General features: G+C 47.3%; 8 protein-coding genes across 8 annotated transcripts; 5 read left to right on the top strand and 3 right to left on the bottom strand.

Moving 5' to 3' along the window:
* Positions 1–369: 369 nt before the first annotated feature.
* On the bottom strand, positions 370–2,194 carry FVEG_01621 (hypothetical protein). The gene is made up of 2 exons (XM_018888625.1): positions 1,712–2,194; positions 370–1,660 (listed from the first exon to the last, which is right to left on the bottom strand). Exons 1-2 carry the CDS (start codon positions 1,959–1,961, stop codon positions 429–431), a joined length of 1,482 nt encoding a protein of 493 aa, XP_018744593.1. The 5' UTR covers positions 1,962–2,194; the 3' UTR covers positions 370–428.
* Positions 2,195–2,775: 581 nt separating this feature from the next.
* On the top strand, positions 2,776–2,877 carry FVEG_14881 (hypothetical protein; the record flags this gene model as incomplete). The annotated part of the gene is made up of 1 exon (XM_018903917.1): positions 2,776–2,877. The coding sequence occupies one exon, from the start codon at positions 2,776–2,778 to the stop codon at positions 2,875–2,877; it is 102 nt and encodes a 33-aa protein (XP_018744594.1).
* A 1,575-nt stretch (positions 2,878–4,452) lies between these two features.
* On the top strand, positions 4,453–5,814 carry FVEG_01622 (hypothetical protein). Its single transcript, XM_018888626.1, has one exon. The coding sequence runs from the start codon at positions 4,660–4,662 to the stop codon at positions 5,653–5,655; it is 996 nt and encodes a 331-aa protein (XP_018744595.1). The 5' UTR covers positions 4,453–4,659; the 3' UTR covers positions 5,656–5,814.
* A 514-nt stretch (positions 5,815–6,328) lies between these two features.
* On the bottom strand, positions 6,329–7,239 carry FVEG_01623 (hypothetical protein; the record flags this gene model as incomplete). The annotated part of the gene is made up of 2 exons (XM_018888627.1): positions 6,329–6,593; positions 6,929–7,239. The coding sequence occupies 2 exons, from the start codon at positions 7,237–7,239 to the stop codon at positions 6,329–6,331; spliced, it is 576 nt and encodes a 191-aa protein (XP_018744596.1).
* Positions 7,240–7,793: 554 nt separating this feature from the next.
* FVEG_14882 (hypothetical protein) lies at positions 7,794–8,310 on the bottom strand. Its single transcript, XM_018903918.1, has 3 exons — positions 8,164–8,310; positions 7,993–8,109; positions 7,794–7,943 (listed from the first exon to the last, which is right to left on the bottom strand). Exons 1-3 carry the CDS (start codon positions 8,245–8,247, stop codon positions 7,926–7,928), a joined length of 219 nt encoding a protein of 72 aa, XP_018744597.1. The 5' UTR covers positions 8,248–8,310; the 3' UTR covers positions 7,794–7,925.
* Positions 8,311–9,029: 719 nt separating this feature from the next.
* On the top strand, positions 9,030–10,949 carry FVEG_14883 (hypothetical protein; the record flags this gene model as incomplete). Its single annotated transcript, XM_018903919.1, has 1 exon — positions 9,030–10,949. The coding sequence occupies one exon, from the start codon at positions 9,030–9,032 to the stop codon at positions 10,947–10,949; it is 1,920 nt and encodes a 639-aa protein (XP_018744598.1).
* A 326-nt stretch (positions 10,950–11,275) lies between these two features.
* Positions 11,276–11,953, top strand: FVEG_01624 (hypothetical protein; the record flags this gene model as incomplete). Its single annotated transcript, XM_018888628.1, has 1 exon — positions 11,276–11,953. One exon carries the CDS (start codon positions 11,276–11,278, stop codon positions 11,951–11,953), a length of 678 nt encoding a protein of 225 aa, XP_018744599.1.
* A 224-nt stretch (positions 11,954–12,177) lies between these two features.
* FVEG_14884 (hypothetical protein) lies at positions 12,178–13,184 on the top strand (the record flags this gene model as incomplete). Its single annotated transcript, XM_018903920.1, has 2 exons — positions 12,178–12,587; positions 12,650–13,184. The coding sequence occupies 2 exons, from the start codon at positions 12,178–12,180 to the stop codon at positions 13,182–13,184; spliced, it is 945 nt and encodes a 314-aa protein (XP_018744600.1).
* Between the last annotated feature and the right edge of the window lie 58 nt (positions 13,185–13,242).

Raw genomic sequence — 13,242 nt, 5'->3', positions numbered from 1 at the left:
CTCGGGTCATTAATTCTTCCGTTGTCTTGGCCATCCTTAATCTTGGTCGTGAGAACTTCAATTGCCTCTTTCTGATATATGTTAAGTAAGAATGTGATGCCGCGATTACCAGTCTCATATTTGATAACTCTTGATACTAACCAACACTTGAGCACTTTAGGGTTTATCTGATAAAGCCCGAATGTTTAGCGTATGTCAATCCTGCCTACCCTGCATGACAAATTTTGAATCTACCCTCGCCTTTCATAGTTCAACTTGGGGAGTTGTATTGGATGATATTTTATCTTTCAAGTGTAATTAAAACTGTATTCTTGTTGTTTTCTTATCTTGAATTTCTTGATGCCGATGGCATAACATTATTGAGTTGAGAGGGAAAAGACCTTGTCAAGATTATCAAAGCTATTATAGCTATTTAACATTGAGCCAAACTAAACTACTAACATCAACGTCACTACTCCAACAAAACTCAATATCAGCGACAAAGAAGCCTTCTCAACAGAGCCACTATTACCATTCGACCCTCCGCTTCCTGCAGTAGCCGTCACCGTAGTAGTGCTCTCCCCAGTTCCAGCCGGTCCATTCGTCGGCCGATCTTGCGCCGAGGCCCCCTCCTCAGAACTCGTTGTCTCAGCCGGCGTAAATGACAAAACACACTCAGCATCGAGAGCCAAAGTATCGCCCACATCGTTAGTGACTTCCATCTCAGGACACGAGAACGTCGCATCTTCGCCTTGCACCGTGACAGTCTTTGTGCCAGTTTCAGTCTTCGTCTCGGTCTCCCATTCCGTTGTTGTATAAATGGTATAAGGTGTGCACGATAATTGTCTGGCCAAGAGATTGTTGACGGGGGCTGGTGCTGTTGCGACATCGCGACGAAGACGAGCAGCGCTATCGTCTGTGGTGGTAGCTTCCGGGGGTTCGTAGTGTAGGGTGCATCCCTCATCTAGCTCAAGTGTCGCACCCTCGTCGTTGGTTGCCGTCATGGGCACACAAGTAAATTCAGGAGCGTTACCGGTGTCAGGCTCGATGTCAGTTGTAACTCGCACAGTCTTCATCTTGGTCGTTGTAACTGTGTCGGTCGACTTGATCGTCGAAGTGGCAGCAGGACAGGGCTTGCAGTACCCGTCAGAGCCACAGTAGCCAATTGACTTACAGCACTCCTTTTCACAGCACGTAGTACCCTTCAAGCACGAGCCATTCTTGCAACACCTTTGAGTCGAGGGGTTGGCACAGAAGCCAGTTGAACAGCAGTCACTGGACTTTGGACACGCCCAAACAGTCCCAGTTCCAGTACAGCAAGTCGTTGTTTTGGGGTTATAACACTTGCTGTTTCCGCAGCGCTTCTGACCAGATGGACAACATCCACCACCTGGCATGCAGTCATATCCCTTGGGACAATTCCTACCGACACCACCACAGCAAACTGACGTGTCGGGATTATAGCATCCTGACGAACCACATTTGGACTCGCCTCTGCTGCAGCATCCTCCATTGACACAAGTCTGACTTTTCAGACATGCTGTACCGCTACTGCAGCAGATTTGGGATGATGGGTCGTAACAGCGGCCGGAACCGCATTCTTTGGCGTTGCCGCGACAGCAGCCGCTGGAGATACAGGTACTGCCTGAAGGACAGCATCCGAGACCGCTCGAGCATGGGTCTGATATCTTGTCAACGACGATGTATTAAGAAATGCTGGGGGTTAACGTACAGTAACCTGCGTCGGCACATTGTTGTTGCCTGGGCTGTAGGCCAAAGGCTTGTGGTTCTGCGATTCCTCCGATCCACTCTGTAAAGTCAGAGAGAGAGTCGGGGAGTACGATGTCTTTCAGTTTGGCGTCGGCCAGTGATGCCATGTTAGGCAGCTCGTCTAACTGAAATTTGTCGTGGAAGAGCTGGTGACCACTCGCCGCACCTCTACCTACCCAAAGGGCAAGGGGCGCAATCTCATAGAACCGCATGCTGTGTAAAGTCTGATTCAAACGTGAGGAAAAGAACAAGCGTTAGTCAAGCCTGGAAGCCCCTCCCGACAGCAAGGCTGGCCAGTGGCGCTCAGCACTCATTTATAACTCGCTGCCAACGCATTACCCCTCTTCTGATGTCTCCCTGTGGTGCGATGATCGAGGATCGCCCCTGGGCGTCAACCTTGCCAAGAATAATCAGGCTGAGAAATAAAGAGATTGCAGCCTCTATCTTGCTGCCCTGCGCAATGCCATACCGAAAGTGAACAGAAGCTGGGGCGGACAATTAACCTTATGTGACTGGAATGTCCGGGCGTGCATTAGCCGTTGTGAATAGCGCTTTGTGGCGTCCGTAGCCTGCACTTCGATGTTGATCAGGCAGAATATCCCATCATGTCATCAAGGCCAGGCTGGCTCTGTTCTTCTACAAACCCTTGCTATTCACCCTTGAAACTATGTTTATGTAAGTTCTGTATCAATGAGGTGAAAGCTGGCGTTTCGATTGGCATTCTCAAGTCATGTTACTGATTGTTTGGTGATCGCTGACGCTGATCCTCAGCCGCACGATGCACAAGCCCCAATAGCGCTAAACAGGTAAAGTCGCAAACAGGGAACTACACCAAGCTTGAAGCTTTAGGTTATAGTGCTTACGCCCGATTACAGTTGTCGGTCGGATTAAAGGTCCGCAGGATCAACAATTCGTCCAATTCTTACAACAGTACCGCGTGATTGACTTGATTTGCACTAGGCTGGCATTCAGATAATGAATTTTCCACCTGTAAAATAACGAAATACTATGGATGTGCATCAGAAAATGGTTGGAGTTAGTTGTCGATGCTGCATCAGGGCATTTTCGGATATCGGTGATGCGAGCTGGGGTAAGACCTTGGGACAGGACCCTGGCCGTTGGAAGTGATGTGTCACAGGCACCAGTGACATGTTTCTTGACTTGCAGGGTCATCATGTCGATCAGGAGGCAGGGGCTGGAGAAATCGCGCAATGGATTCCACATCTGGCCTTGAAGGCAGGTCAGCATATCTGAGCCAATGAAAGAGATGCTGACTGTCTTTTCTTTATTGTGCAAACAATGAGACACAGGTTTGTCATACACAAAGACAGCTTGTATGCAATGTAATTCTACTGTCCCTCGAAATTTGTCTCGAAGAGTGTCAGCGCATACAGTGCCGCCATGGTGTACTGCATCAAGTATACAATTATGCATATAAAACCTCCTTCAGAAGATGCACTTGAGTCTAATGACAAGTAAGGATTTAGCTGCCGGTAGTAGTGGCGGCATTGGCGGAGGCGTCGGAGCCAACGTCAAGCCATAAGCCTGTCGGGAGGTTTTAACTGATAGCAGGTAGGCCATATTAAGCGTCAGATACTGAGTTATAGTATTGGATATGAGGCTACGACCAGAGCACTACAACTAACCCTATATACAGCGCTTAGCATTATATCAGGTGGCAGCACTCCAATTCTGGTAGACCGCCACATTTACCAGCAATTAAGCAGTCTTCAAAATGAAAAGCAATTATATCTGGTCGCTAAAAAGGCTAAGGAGCAAGAAATGTTATTGTGATCGATGTCTTGTTCCTGGGAAAGACTTTTTCCCAAGTGCATAGAATTATCCCTCCACAAGAAAGCTGTCAACTTTCAACAACCGCTCCCCTTTACTTGTAAAGACCAGCAATTGGTGAAAATGTAGCACCGGTTATCAACTGGGATTGTTCAGTGTGTTGCCTTGATATGTATCGGTGAGATATTATAAGCTTCAACTATTAATCAAGAAATCACTATAGAATCGATTTTCCAGACAGCATTATCAAATACTGGAAGTGTCCTAACTGAGGAAATAATACCATACCCTTCTAACATATCAGCTCGATGAATGTGAAGACGCTGAAAGTATATAAAGCCAGATGACAATTGTATAGAAGTGCATCGTCGTCGGTGAATTCGGGCATAAATCACAGTAATACAATCTGGAAGTCTAAAGAATGCTCGTATTTTTATGCTGCTAGAAGCGTAAGTGCTGTTGCGCGTTCGCTTGTTCTACCAAGAGGTTATCGCCACTCTTCTCTCTATATGCGCCTAAACCCCCGTGACAGCCAGCTCAAAGCGACGTGAACTTTGCCAACCAATAGTAAAAGTCAAATTTCTCACACGCTCGGTTATTGACAGTCGCTTCGACCTTTATCTCGTGTTAGTGGAGCCGGGAATCGTATCACCGGTAGATCAGATAGCATGCGCCCCCGGAAGTGGTCGGTTCATCGGCAACGCCAGCTAAAACAAAGATGGCTGGGATAAACGTTAGCAGATCTATTTCAGCATGATTATGATGTCGGATACGAGGCTTGGCAGAGCCTATTGCTTGTTTGGGACTGCGCTTGATCATTCTGGGGTTGGACGTGGATTCTTTTTTTCCGCGCTAGAACATTTATGAGATCATTTGTTCATGACATGCTGAATCACGAAAACTCTAATTATACGAGAGGCTGGTTAGCTGATTGATGGATGATCGGGTTGAAGATGGACGAAATGGGGATATAAAATGTGACTGGAATCTTCAGATAGATCAATTCCATTATCCTCATCCTCAACACCATCTTCATCTCTACAGCTCAGTCAAACACTCAACTCTTTTATCCTTGCAAGCTCTTTAAACCCCACCAGTCCCGATCATCAAGGATTCAACATGAACAAGTTCATCATCGCCCTCACCGTGGCTTCCGCAGTCTCTGCTGCCCCTCTGTACAGCAGCGATGATTGCCAGGATGCCTATAAAAAGTGCGTCGCCGCGGGAACCCCAGAGGTCGCATGCTCATGCACTCTGACCGCCTGCGCCGGTGAGGATAGCGCTCGCATCCGCGAGTGGTGCTCTTCTGCTACTGCATCCCTCGCTCAGCCAACCAAGACCGAGATTCCCGGAGGATGTAATCCTGCTCATCCCGGATCGTGCCCTTCATCCTACTTCACCAAGTACACTGCCCCAGCTGAGACATTCACCTCTATTCCAGGCATTCCTGGTGGTTGCAACCCGGCCCATCCTGGTTCATGCCCTTCTTCATACTTTACCAAGACCTATACTGCTCCGGCTCAGACCTTCACCTCTATTTCTGGTATTCCCGGAGGCTGCAATCCTGCTCACCCCGGATCTTGCCCATCAAGCTATTTCACATACCCCATCGCTTCCAAGACTTCGGTACTACCTGTCCCCGTGCCCGCTCCTACCGAAGACTGCTCTGAGGGTACCAAGACCGAGGCTACCAAGCCTGAGGGTACTGGCTCTGAAGGTACCACTTATCCCGAGCCTAAGCCTGTTGAAGGCGAGACTTGGACTATCAAGGATCTTACTCGCTACTGTGGTGAGGGTAACGAAGGTTGCGATTACAACTTTGAGATCGCTGCCGACGGAAAGACTGAGCGCTGCACGATTATCCGCATGCCCGGAAAGGACGCTGCCACTGAGACCTGGTCTAACGAGCCCTGCACTGATGGCTCTGAGTTTACAGTCTCTTGGGGATATGTGACCGAACCAGCCCCTGCTTTTGCTGTTGTTTCCGTCGTCAAGGGCAAGGATATTGCCTGGTTTGGTGTTTCTAATGTCAACGGCCAGGAGGCCACTGCTTCCAACCCCTTTGGCTCCGGAGAGTTCGGTGATCTTGGGCCTGAGCAGGTTTACACTTACTAGAGGATTTTACGCATCAGGATGAGGAAGGATACGACATACGGTTCATGATTTGAATGATTAATACAGCCGCTCATTACGTAATTTTAGAACTAATACATAGACTTCATTCTTTTAGATAGTTCAAACATAAATAGAGATATATCAAGGTTCAACAGCCCATTTCTCTCACTGTCTCGCTTTCCAGTGAAAAAGTATTTTACTATGATACAAGGCAATAAGAGTAAAACTTCTCATTCCATTGTTCTCTGCTCTTCCCAAGCTGCATTTCTTCCCGCCGCTTTAATCCAGCACCGTTGTCTTTGGCTCCGACTTACACATCCCTAACCACTGCTTGTATTATGCCAGCACCGGCCAACCGATTGCCTGGCTGATAGCGTAGTGGAACGTCAACTATCCGTTCTATTTGAGGTTTAGGGGGGCCGTCGACATCTGGGAAGTTCCTTTTGCCCTCCCGACCACCCTCTGTATCCCTTGACCCTTTTGCAACAGATGCATACATCTCTGCGGGGGGCATCATCAAGCTTCTTTTGGTTTTATTGCTCAGGAAGCATCTGTTGCATCTAGGTGTCCTCCAGAGCATGCGCTAAATGCCTCACCGGCTGAGCAATACCATCTGCCAGTGTCTGTCTATGAACTTGAAGACTGTGCAACCAATGTACCATCCCACATCAGCTTACTGAACCCTCGGTGCCACATTTGCCTCTCTCGGATAAGAAATGTGCAATGATTTACCACGATCTACGAAAGACTGGCTGATTTCGTACAGTGCTTGCGAGTTCTTTTTCAGGTCGTTGATCACCTTGGTGTTGGTATTGATTCCTAGAGTGGGCGCTTTAAGAGTTGACGCAAGCACCTTGCTAAAGCCTGCTGACGATGATCCGCCATACAGTGTGCCAAAAAAGGCCACACCACGAATATGCTTAAGCAGATCGGTGTACCTATCGCGTTCCCGAGCTCTTACCAACGCCTTGTATCGTTTGCCAGCCAGTGATTTGTTAGGGAGAAGACGAAGAGACTTACTTGTTTGAAGACGATACCACCCAAACTGTGACAAATAAATATGAGAGGGCGTGTCTTTTCCTGCTGGCTCGTCCTGCATGACATGAGGTCGGAGAGAAGACCCTCGACGAAGTTGCTTATGCCTGTCGTGGACTTGCTGGACTGAACATTGGCATTATACTCAAAGGACAGGATTCTTGCATTCGGTAAGTGTTGAGGAAGCATGTCTTTTAGCCAATTGATCCGACCTCCCTTTACCGATGATGTGAATCACGTTTTGGAGTAATGGCCGTTGAGGCCATGAATAGCCACAATATCGACAATGCCAGGCTCATCTCGATCCTTTGGAACAAAAGTGAATAATCCCCGGCAATCGGCTTCATCCTCGGCCATTTCCACCGACGATACTGATGCATTAGGCACCAATGCTTGCGCCGGGTTCTGGCCTTCCACCGAGGCCGCGGGCGCCTTGGAAGGCAATATACTTGTATCATTCGAGTGTATGGCTTTGACTTCGGAGGTCTTCTCATACTCTTTCCCTCTTCTGAAGACCCAAGACCAGGCTTTCTGGGCTTTTCGTGACATTTCCGCTCAGCCGTGACAAAAGCCGCAATCAACGGCGAATAGCGAATCAAGAGGTCGTAATCTGGGTCCCGATTTCGGAAGAAATATGAGCGTAAGCGCTGAGACGGGACTGTTTGTGAAAATAATAATTAGGCCTCTAAGCGTACCTTTGAAAGGAAGTTCCGGATAAATGTAGCTAATTTGAGATATAGAATAAGGATGAAAATGTAACAGAGGGGAACAAGATCAATAATCTGACAGAAAATCAAGAGCCCCCGGGGGTGTTTCATACACGCACCACGGGTCCCTACGCCCCAACAGGCGGCGGCGGCTTCTGCTCCAGTCACGGCGGCGGGTCCTCAATATCAGGTTAAGGCTTCCAGTCACATTACTTCAGCCTGCATATTGGCGCTTACAAGATGATAGAATCAGGTAGGTAGTAACAATACTATATAAACATATAAAGTTAAGCAGCATTGCTAAGTTTAAAGTACTATAGTTATATAACTAAATTTTTATCTTTAATTTAATAAAACATAAAATATAAGTAAAGACTAAAGTACTTAAAAATATTATTGAACTATATAAATATAGATAGTTAATATTTAAGTAATCAGTAAGTTAACTAGTAAATAAATTACAATAAATATATTAGGCAGCTTGTGTTTATAAGTGTTAGGTAAACTAATATATATATACTGTGTCCCCTAGTGGCAGCATTGGCACTTTCAAGATGTTAGCTTATGTTTGGCGCTGAAAACCTATCAGACTTACAGTAACAGTCCCGGAATCAGAGCCCTGGTTAGCCACCCATGTACAATCAGAAGCTGTTCCCTGTGTACCGCATACTTGACCAGAGGGACCCATACTGGCACAGATTGAATAAGGAGACTTATATATACTGTAAGCTAGTGCATCTTCGGATGAAAGACTTTGCGTACTTACGCAAATGGCAGATGTTGGCTTGCAAGTCTCAGCAGAGACGGAAATAAAGGCTGTCGCCATGATGAAGATATCGGATGGCCGCATGGTGAGGTAAATAAGTTGAAGTATAAGGACTGGTCAACTGCAAGTAATGACTTCTTTTGCGTTGAGGCTTGTTGCTATGATGGGGGGACGCTGAGGTATAAATACTGCCGAACTTACCGCCTTTCCTGAAGATGGACCAGGATGGACCCGGTCACCAAAGTTTAAACTGATCATTTACCCTCGCGGGTGAGAAAACATCAAACGACAAACTTAGAAATACGGAGCTCAAGGTCGGGTTTTCATTTCCATCACCAGGGTCGCAAGTCAGGGCTCGTATTGATGGAAATTGGACGTTATGCAATTATTCATACCGTTATTTAGTCTAAATCTACGGAGTAGGTCGGGTTCCAGCAGCTCCCGCCTTCTAACATCAGATACTTTACAACACCTAATTTTGAACTTGCTACTTACCAGGTCCTCCTCGAGCCAAGCCACGCCTTCTAGGAATAACTAACTAAAAATCTGATTGAACGCCTCCTCACGCGCTCAAGCATGGAAGCGCTTCCTGGTGGACACTTATTGGCTGGTCTCTGTGGGAGGCGGCTAAAAGGTCTACAAGTGTATCACAGCTGAAAGAGTAGTAATAAGAGTCCTAGAAACCCCGCATGGATCTTCTTTCTGTAGTTAAGGACTTTTTATTTTATTCCTATAAACATTTGTCCCTAAACCATATTTTTGTAAGGTTTTCCCCTTCCACTGGTGTTACTGTGTGACTGGTCCAAGCTCACATATATCTCTTCATTCAGGCAATACACTTCTGGCTTCTAAACAACCAGATAACCATGTGGCTCATTAATACAGAAACCTATAAACTAGAGGACTTCGTTAATCCACCACTTTCCTACTCAATCCTGTCTCACACGTGGGAAGGAGACGAAGTTCTCTTCCAAGACATGGAGAGCCTCCCTTACGCGCGAAGCAAGGCAGGCTGGAAAAAGATAGAAATGGCCTGCGAAGCATCCCGTCAAGCCAACATTCTTCACGCCTGGATTGATACCTGCTGCATCGATAAAAGAAGCAGCGCTGAGCTTAGTGAGGCTATCAACTCCATGTTTGCGTGGTATCGGCAGTCTTCAGTATGCTACGTTTACCTCTCTGACCTGGTGTTCCCTTGCACGCCGGTTGACACTGTCATGCCCGACTCAGATGAAGGCAGGCAATGGGCCGATGCAGCTTTTTCTAGACTCCAGGATGAAATGAGGGCCTGTCGATGGTTTACGAGAGGCTGGACTCTTCAAGAACTGATTGCACCCAGTCAAGTTGTATTTCTCGACCAAAATTGGAATCTCATCGGATCAAGGGCTCCAGGATCAGACCTGCGATTCATCAAGATCCTAGAAAGGTTAACAGGCATTCCGAGTTCAGTACTGGAATACAAGGAAGATATCGCTACCATCCCGGTTGCGCAAAGAATGTCCTGGGCAGCGCGCAGGGAAACGACCCGGGTTGAAGATATTGCATATTGTCTCTTAGGGATTTTCGATGTCAACATGCCTCTTCTCTACGGAGAAGGTCCAAAGTCTTTTTTTCGGCTTCAGGAAGAAATTGTAAAGAGCCACGACGATCTCAGCCTCTTTGCTTGGAAACAAGACTCCGCATCGTATGGTATCGGTGTACTTCGAGGATGCTTTGCAGATTCACCTGCTGAGTTTGCTCACTGGCTGAATGTCGAAATCAGGGTCAACAATTTCGAGTCTGGCATGGAAGTCACCAGCAAAGATGTTCACATGCAAGGACGAGTCCTCAGACAGGAAGAGTACCCGCATGGCATTGGCCATGGCGTCGATTATATTTTCGACCTGGGTGTCCAGCACCCTGATAATAAGGAGTGCTCTCTGGGAATCCTTCTGACGAGCTCGAGCCGGAATGTTACTTACTTTAGATTCAAGCCATATGAACTGATCAAGGTACCTTCAATCAAAGATTTGTTTGACGCAGAGGATACCTACCACGACTTTGAACCTGATGATGATATCTGGGAGGAGAGAGAAGAGGCTGAGCGAAGAAGTATCTCCATCAAGAAATATATTTCGATTCAGGAAACTCGCGACATAGGTCATTATCAAAAGCCTGTTTTCAAGATCAACTGGCATGAAGACGTCTTGAAGGTTCTCAAATCGGTCGATGGGCAGAACACCAAAGAATATATACCCTCATTTGAATGTCGCCAGGATTCTGCGTCCCACAAAGATGGAACACTTACATGGGTGACGGATTTTGAGCTACAAATTGGCCCTCAACACATCGTCTCCCTTGTTCTCGTGACTGGACTACAATGGGGACCCCATGACTGCCGCTACCCTGCTTTTTTTGAACGGGCAAACCTGCGCTGTCAAGAGTTTTGGGCAGTTCTGCTCGGCGAAGGACGGTCCTACGTTATAAGTGACAAAGAGCAATCTGATAACCAGCCTCCGACAATCAAGATACGAAGCGAAACGAATGAGGACAATTCTTCTTTGGTGCGGCAGATCAAGCGGATGGATCACCCCAAGAGAGGAATATTTGTCCGCGAAAACTTGTCAAGACGCTATGGTGATGAAGCTGGATACATATATAACTTGTATCAGCCTAGGCTCGTAAGGGTTCTTTCACCTCATAACCGGGCGTTGCCAAGGTGTGATGTGTGGATAGAAACTAAGCCTCTGTGGTTCACTGATTATGGGGAACTTGAAATCAAGATCGGGCCATGCCATAGATCGTGATAGTAGGTAAATATGCTTAGGAAAGTTGCATTATTCACTTATCAGAAAATACAGTTTGTCCAGACAGATCTCCCATCTACGGGGTAAGCGCCCTCAGTTTATGCTTCATGGGCTAGGCAAAAGAACAGAGCCATGGCTTGACAAGTTGCACTGCGACTATAGGTGGAGTCCAGCTGAAACTCGGACATGGCTAGCTGATTAGGCACCGACTCGTTAGGCGCTGACAACATCAGCATCAATATCAGCCGCTTTTACGACTCCGCAACATTGCTGCTGGACCTTATTGCCCTGCAAGGCTGCTCGACTACGCCTGTAATCTCTCCACAATGTCTTCCAACATGTTGCGGTACAAACCTCTCGAACATCGAGATTCTTTCCGACTCCTTCACCTCGAACCTAGCCCCAACCACAGCGCAGATCTCAAGGGCTCGTTACATCATGCTACACTTTCTGATTGTGACTATGACCTGATCGAACCTTACACCGCTTTATCCTACGTCTGGGATGATGCAAGCCAGAGGGGAGTGATATTCCTAGGTGGTAGTGCCAAGGATATCACTGCCAGCTTGGACGCTGCTCTCCGGGACATGCGCGACAAGGGTCGAGTTTGTCGGATATGGGCACATGCTTTGTGTATCGATCAGTCAAACAATGCTGAAAAAGGTTTACAAGTCGCGCTCATGGGTAGGATATACTCTACTGCGCATCATACTGTAATTCATCTCGGCAAGTCGCCTCCGGGATTTGAGAAATTGTTCATGGATCTCAAGGCTCAAAGTCGGACCACGATGCATGCGAATACTTCAGGTCTTGAGCAGCTTTCGTTGACAGCGGATGACATTGACGGTATGCGACGGGACCTACTATCGAAGCCATGGTTCCGCAGAGTCTGGGTTTTCCAGGAGCTCGTGCTCTCCACGGATGTCTGGGTTCAGTGCGATAACCTGCGAATCCGGTGGCATCATTTCTGCGAGGCTGTCGATATAAAGAGTGTCGTCTCTTAGGTGTCGTCTCTGCGATGTTACACGACACGCTCTCTGCTAGTATCGCTCAACAGAGCCAGCCTCGAAACGCCAGTCCATTGGAAAACATGAACAGTAGACGATACGGTGCGTTTGAGGCACCATTATCCACGCTTCTCTCCTGCCGGAGAGGAATCGGGGCCACTGATCCACGGGATATTGTATTTGGTCACTTGTGTGTTGTTTCGGATCTAGATAGGTGCGATATGTTTATCAAAGTCGACTACGACAGAGATCTTGCGCTTGATTTGGTTGATGCTGCTCGGTATTTCTTAGATGCCACAGGCATCAAGAGTGTCCTCTTGCATGCTATGAACCCTTCTCCCATTACCGCCCCCGGGATTCCTCCTTTGTGTCCCCACTGGTCTAGGCGACAGGTCCCATGGGAGAATATACACAAAGTGGGCAATAGATTCGGTGGTGGTGATGATAGCTTATATCTTTCCTTTGGAGGCACTCATCACATATTGCTATCCGAACCACCAGTCTTAGCCATCAGCGGATTTGAGGTGACCAGGATAAAGGCGACAAGTCATACATTCTCAAGTTGTGGCGATGGGATTGGAGCTCAAGATAAGTCCAAGGCTATGGCCCTCGCGTTGCTTCAGGACATAAGGTAAACACAGCTCTGTCCTGGGGATAGTTGATGTCAATGGACTAACCTGTTTTTCCTCACAGATCCCTAACCAAAGATGAAGCAGCAATCTTAGACTCATGCAAGAGCCCAGGGATCAAAGATGACGAACAAAGGCAGAAACTGTTCATAAAGTACTTCAAGACCTGGGTTCATGCGGCCAATGCTCAAAAGTATTCAACTGCTAGGCCACGTACTATCCAGCAGATCGCCGATGCTCTCACCCATCACATCAATAAGCCCGAAACAAGTCCATTATCTGGCAAGAGACTTGCCATCACCTCAAGCCACCATTCTGCCCTCGTCCCGGAAGAATCCCAAGAAGGTGACATGGTGGCTATGCTTGTTAACTGCTACAAGCACGCAGTACTCCGACTGAAACAAGTGAACGATGTTGACCACCTCAATAACTCAATTACTAGCGCCTTTGAGCAAGCGAACATTTCGGATTGTCTTCAAGGACTAATGAGGGCACGGTTTAGGGCCGTGGATGATGATGACTATGATGAATGGATGTTGGTTTGGGAGAAAGCTGCTCAGTCTTTCCCGGTTCAGCATTGTTTACTTTTAGGGCAATGATACATTGATGAATATGTTCCCTCCCTGGAAACGAGGTCTTCCGAGATCTGGGTTCAGG

This window comes from Fusarium verticillioides, chromosome 6 (genome assembly GCF_000149555.1).
Source record: "Fusarium verticillioides 7600 chromosome 6, whole genome shotgun sequence".
Classification (NCBI taxonomy): Eukaryota; Fungi; Ascomycota; class Sordariomycetes; order Hypocreales; family Nectriaceae; genus Fusarium; species Fusarium verticillioides.
The sequence above is the reverse complement of the archived record's forward strand: the minus strand, read 5'-3'. Positions and strand labels throughout refer to the sequence as shown.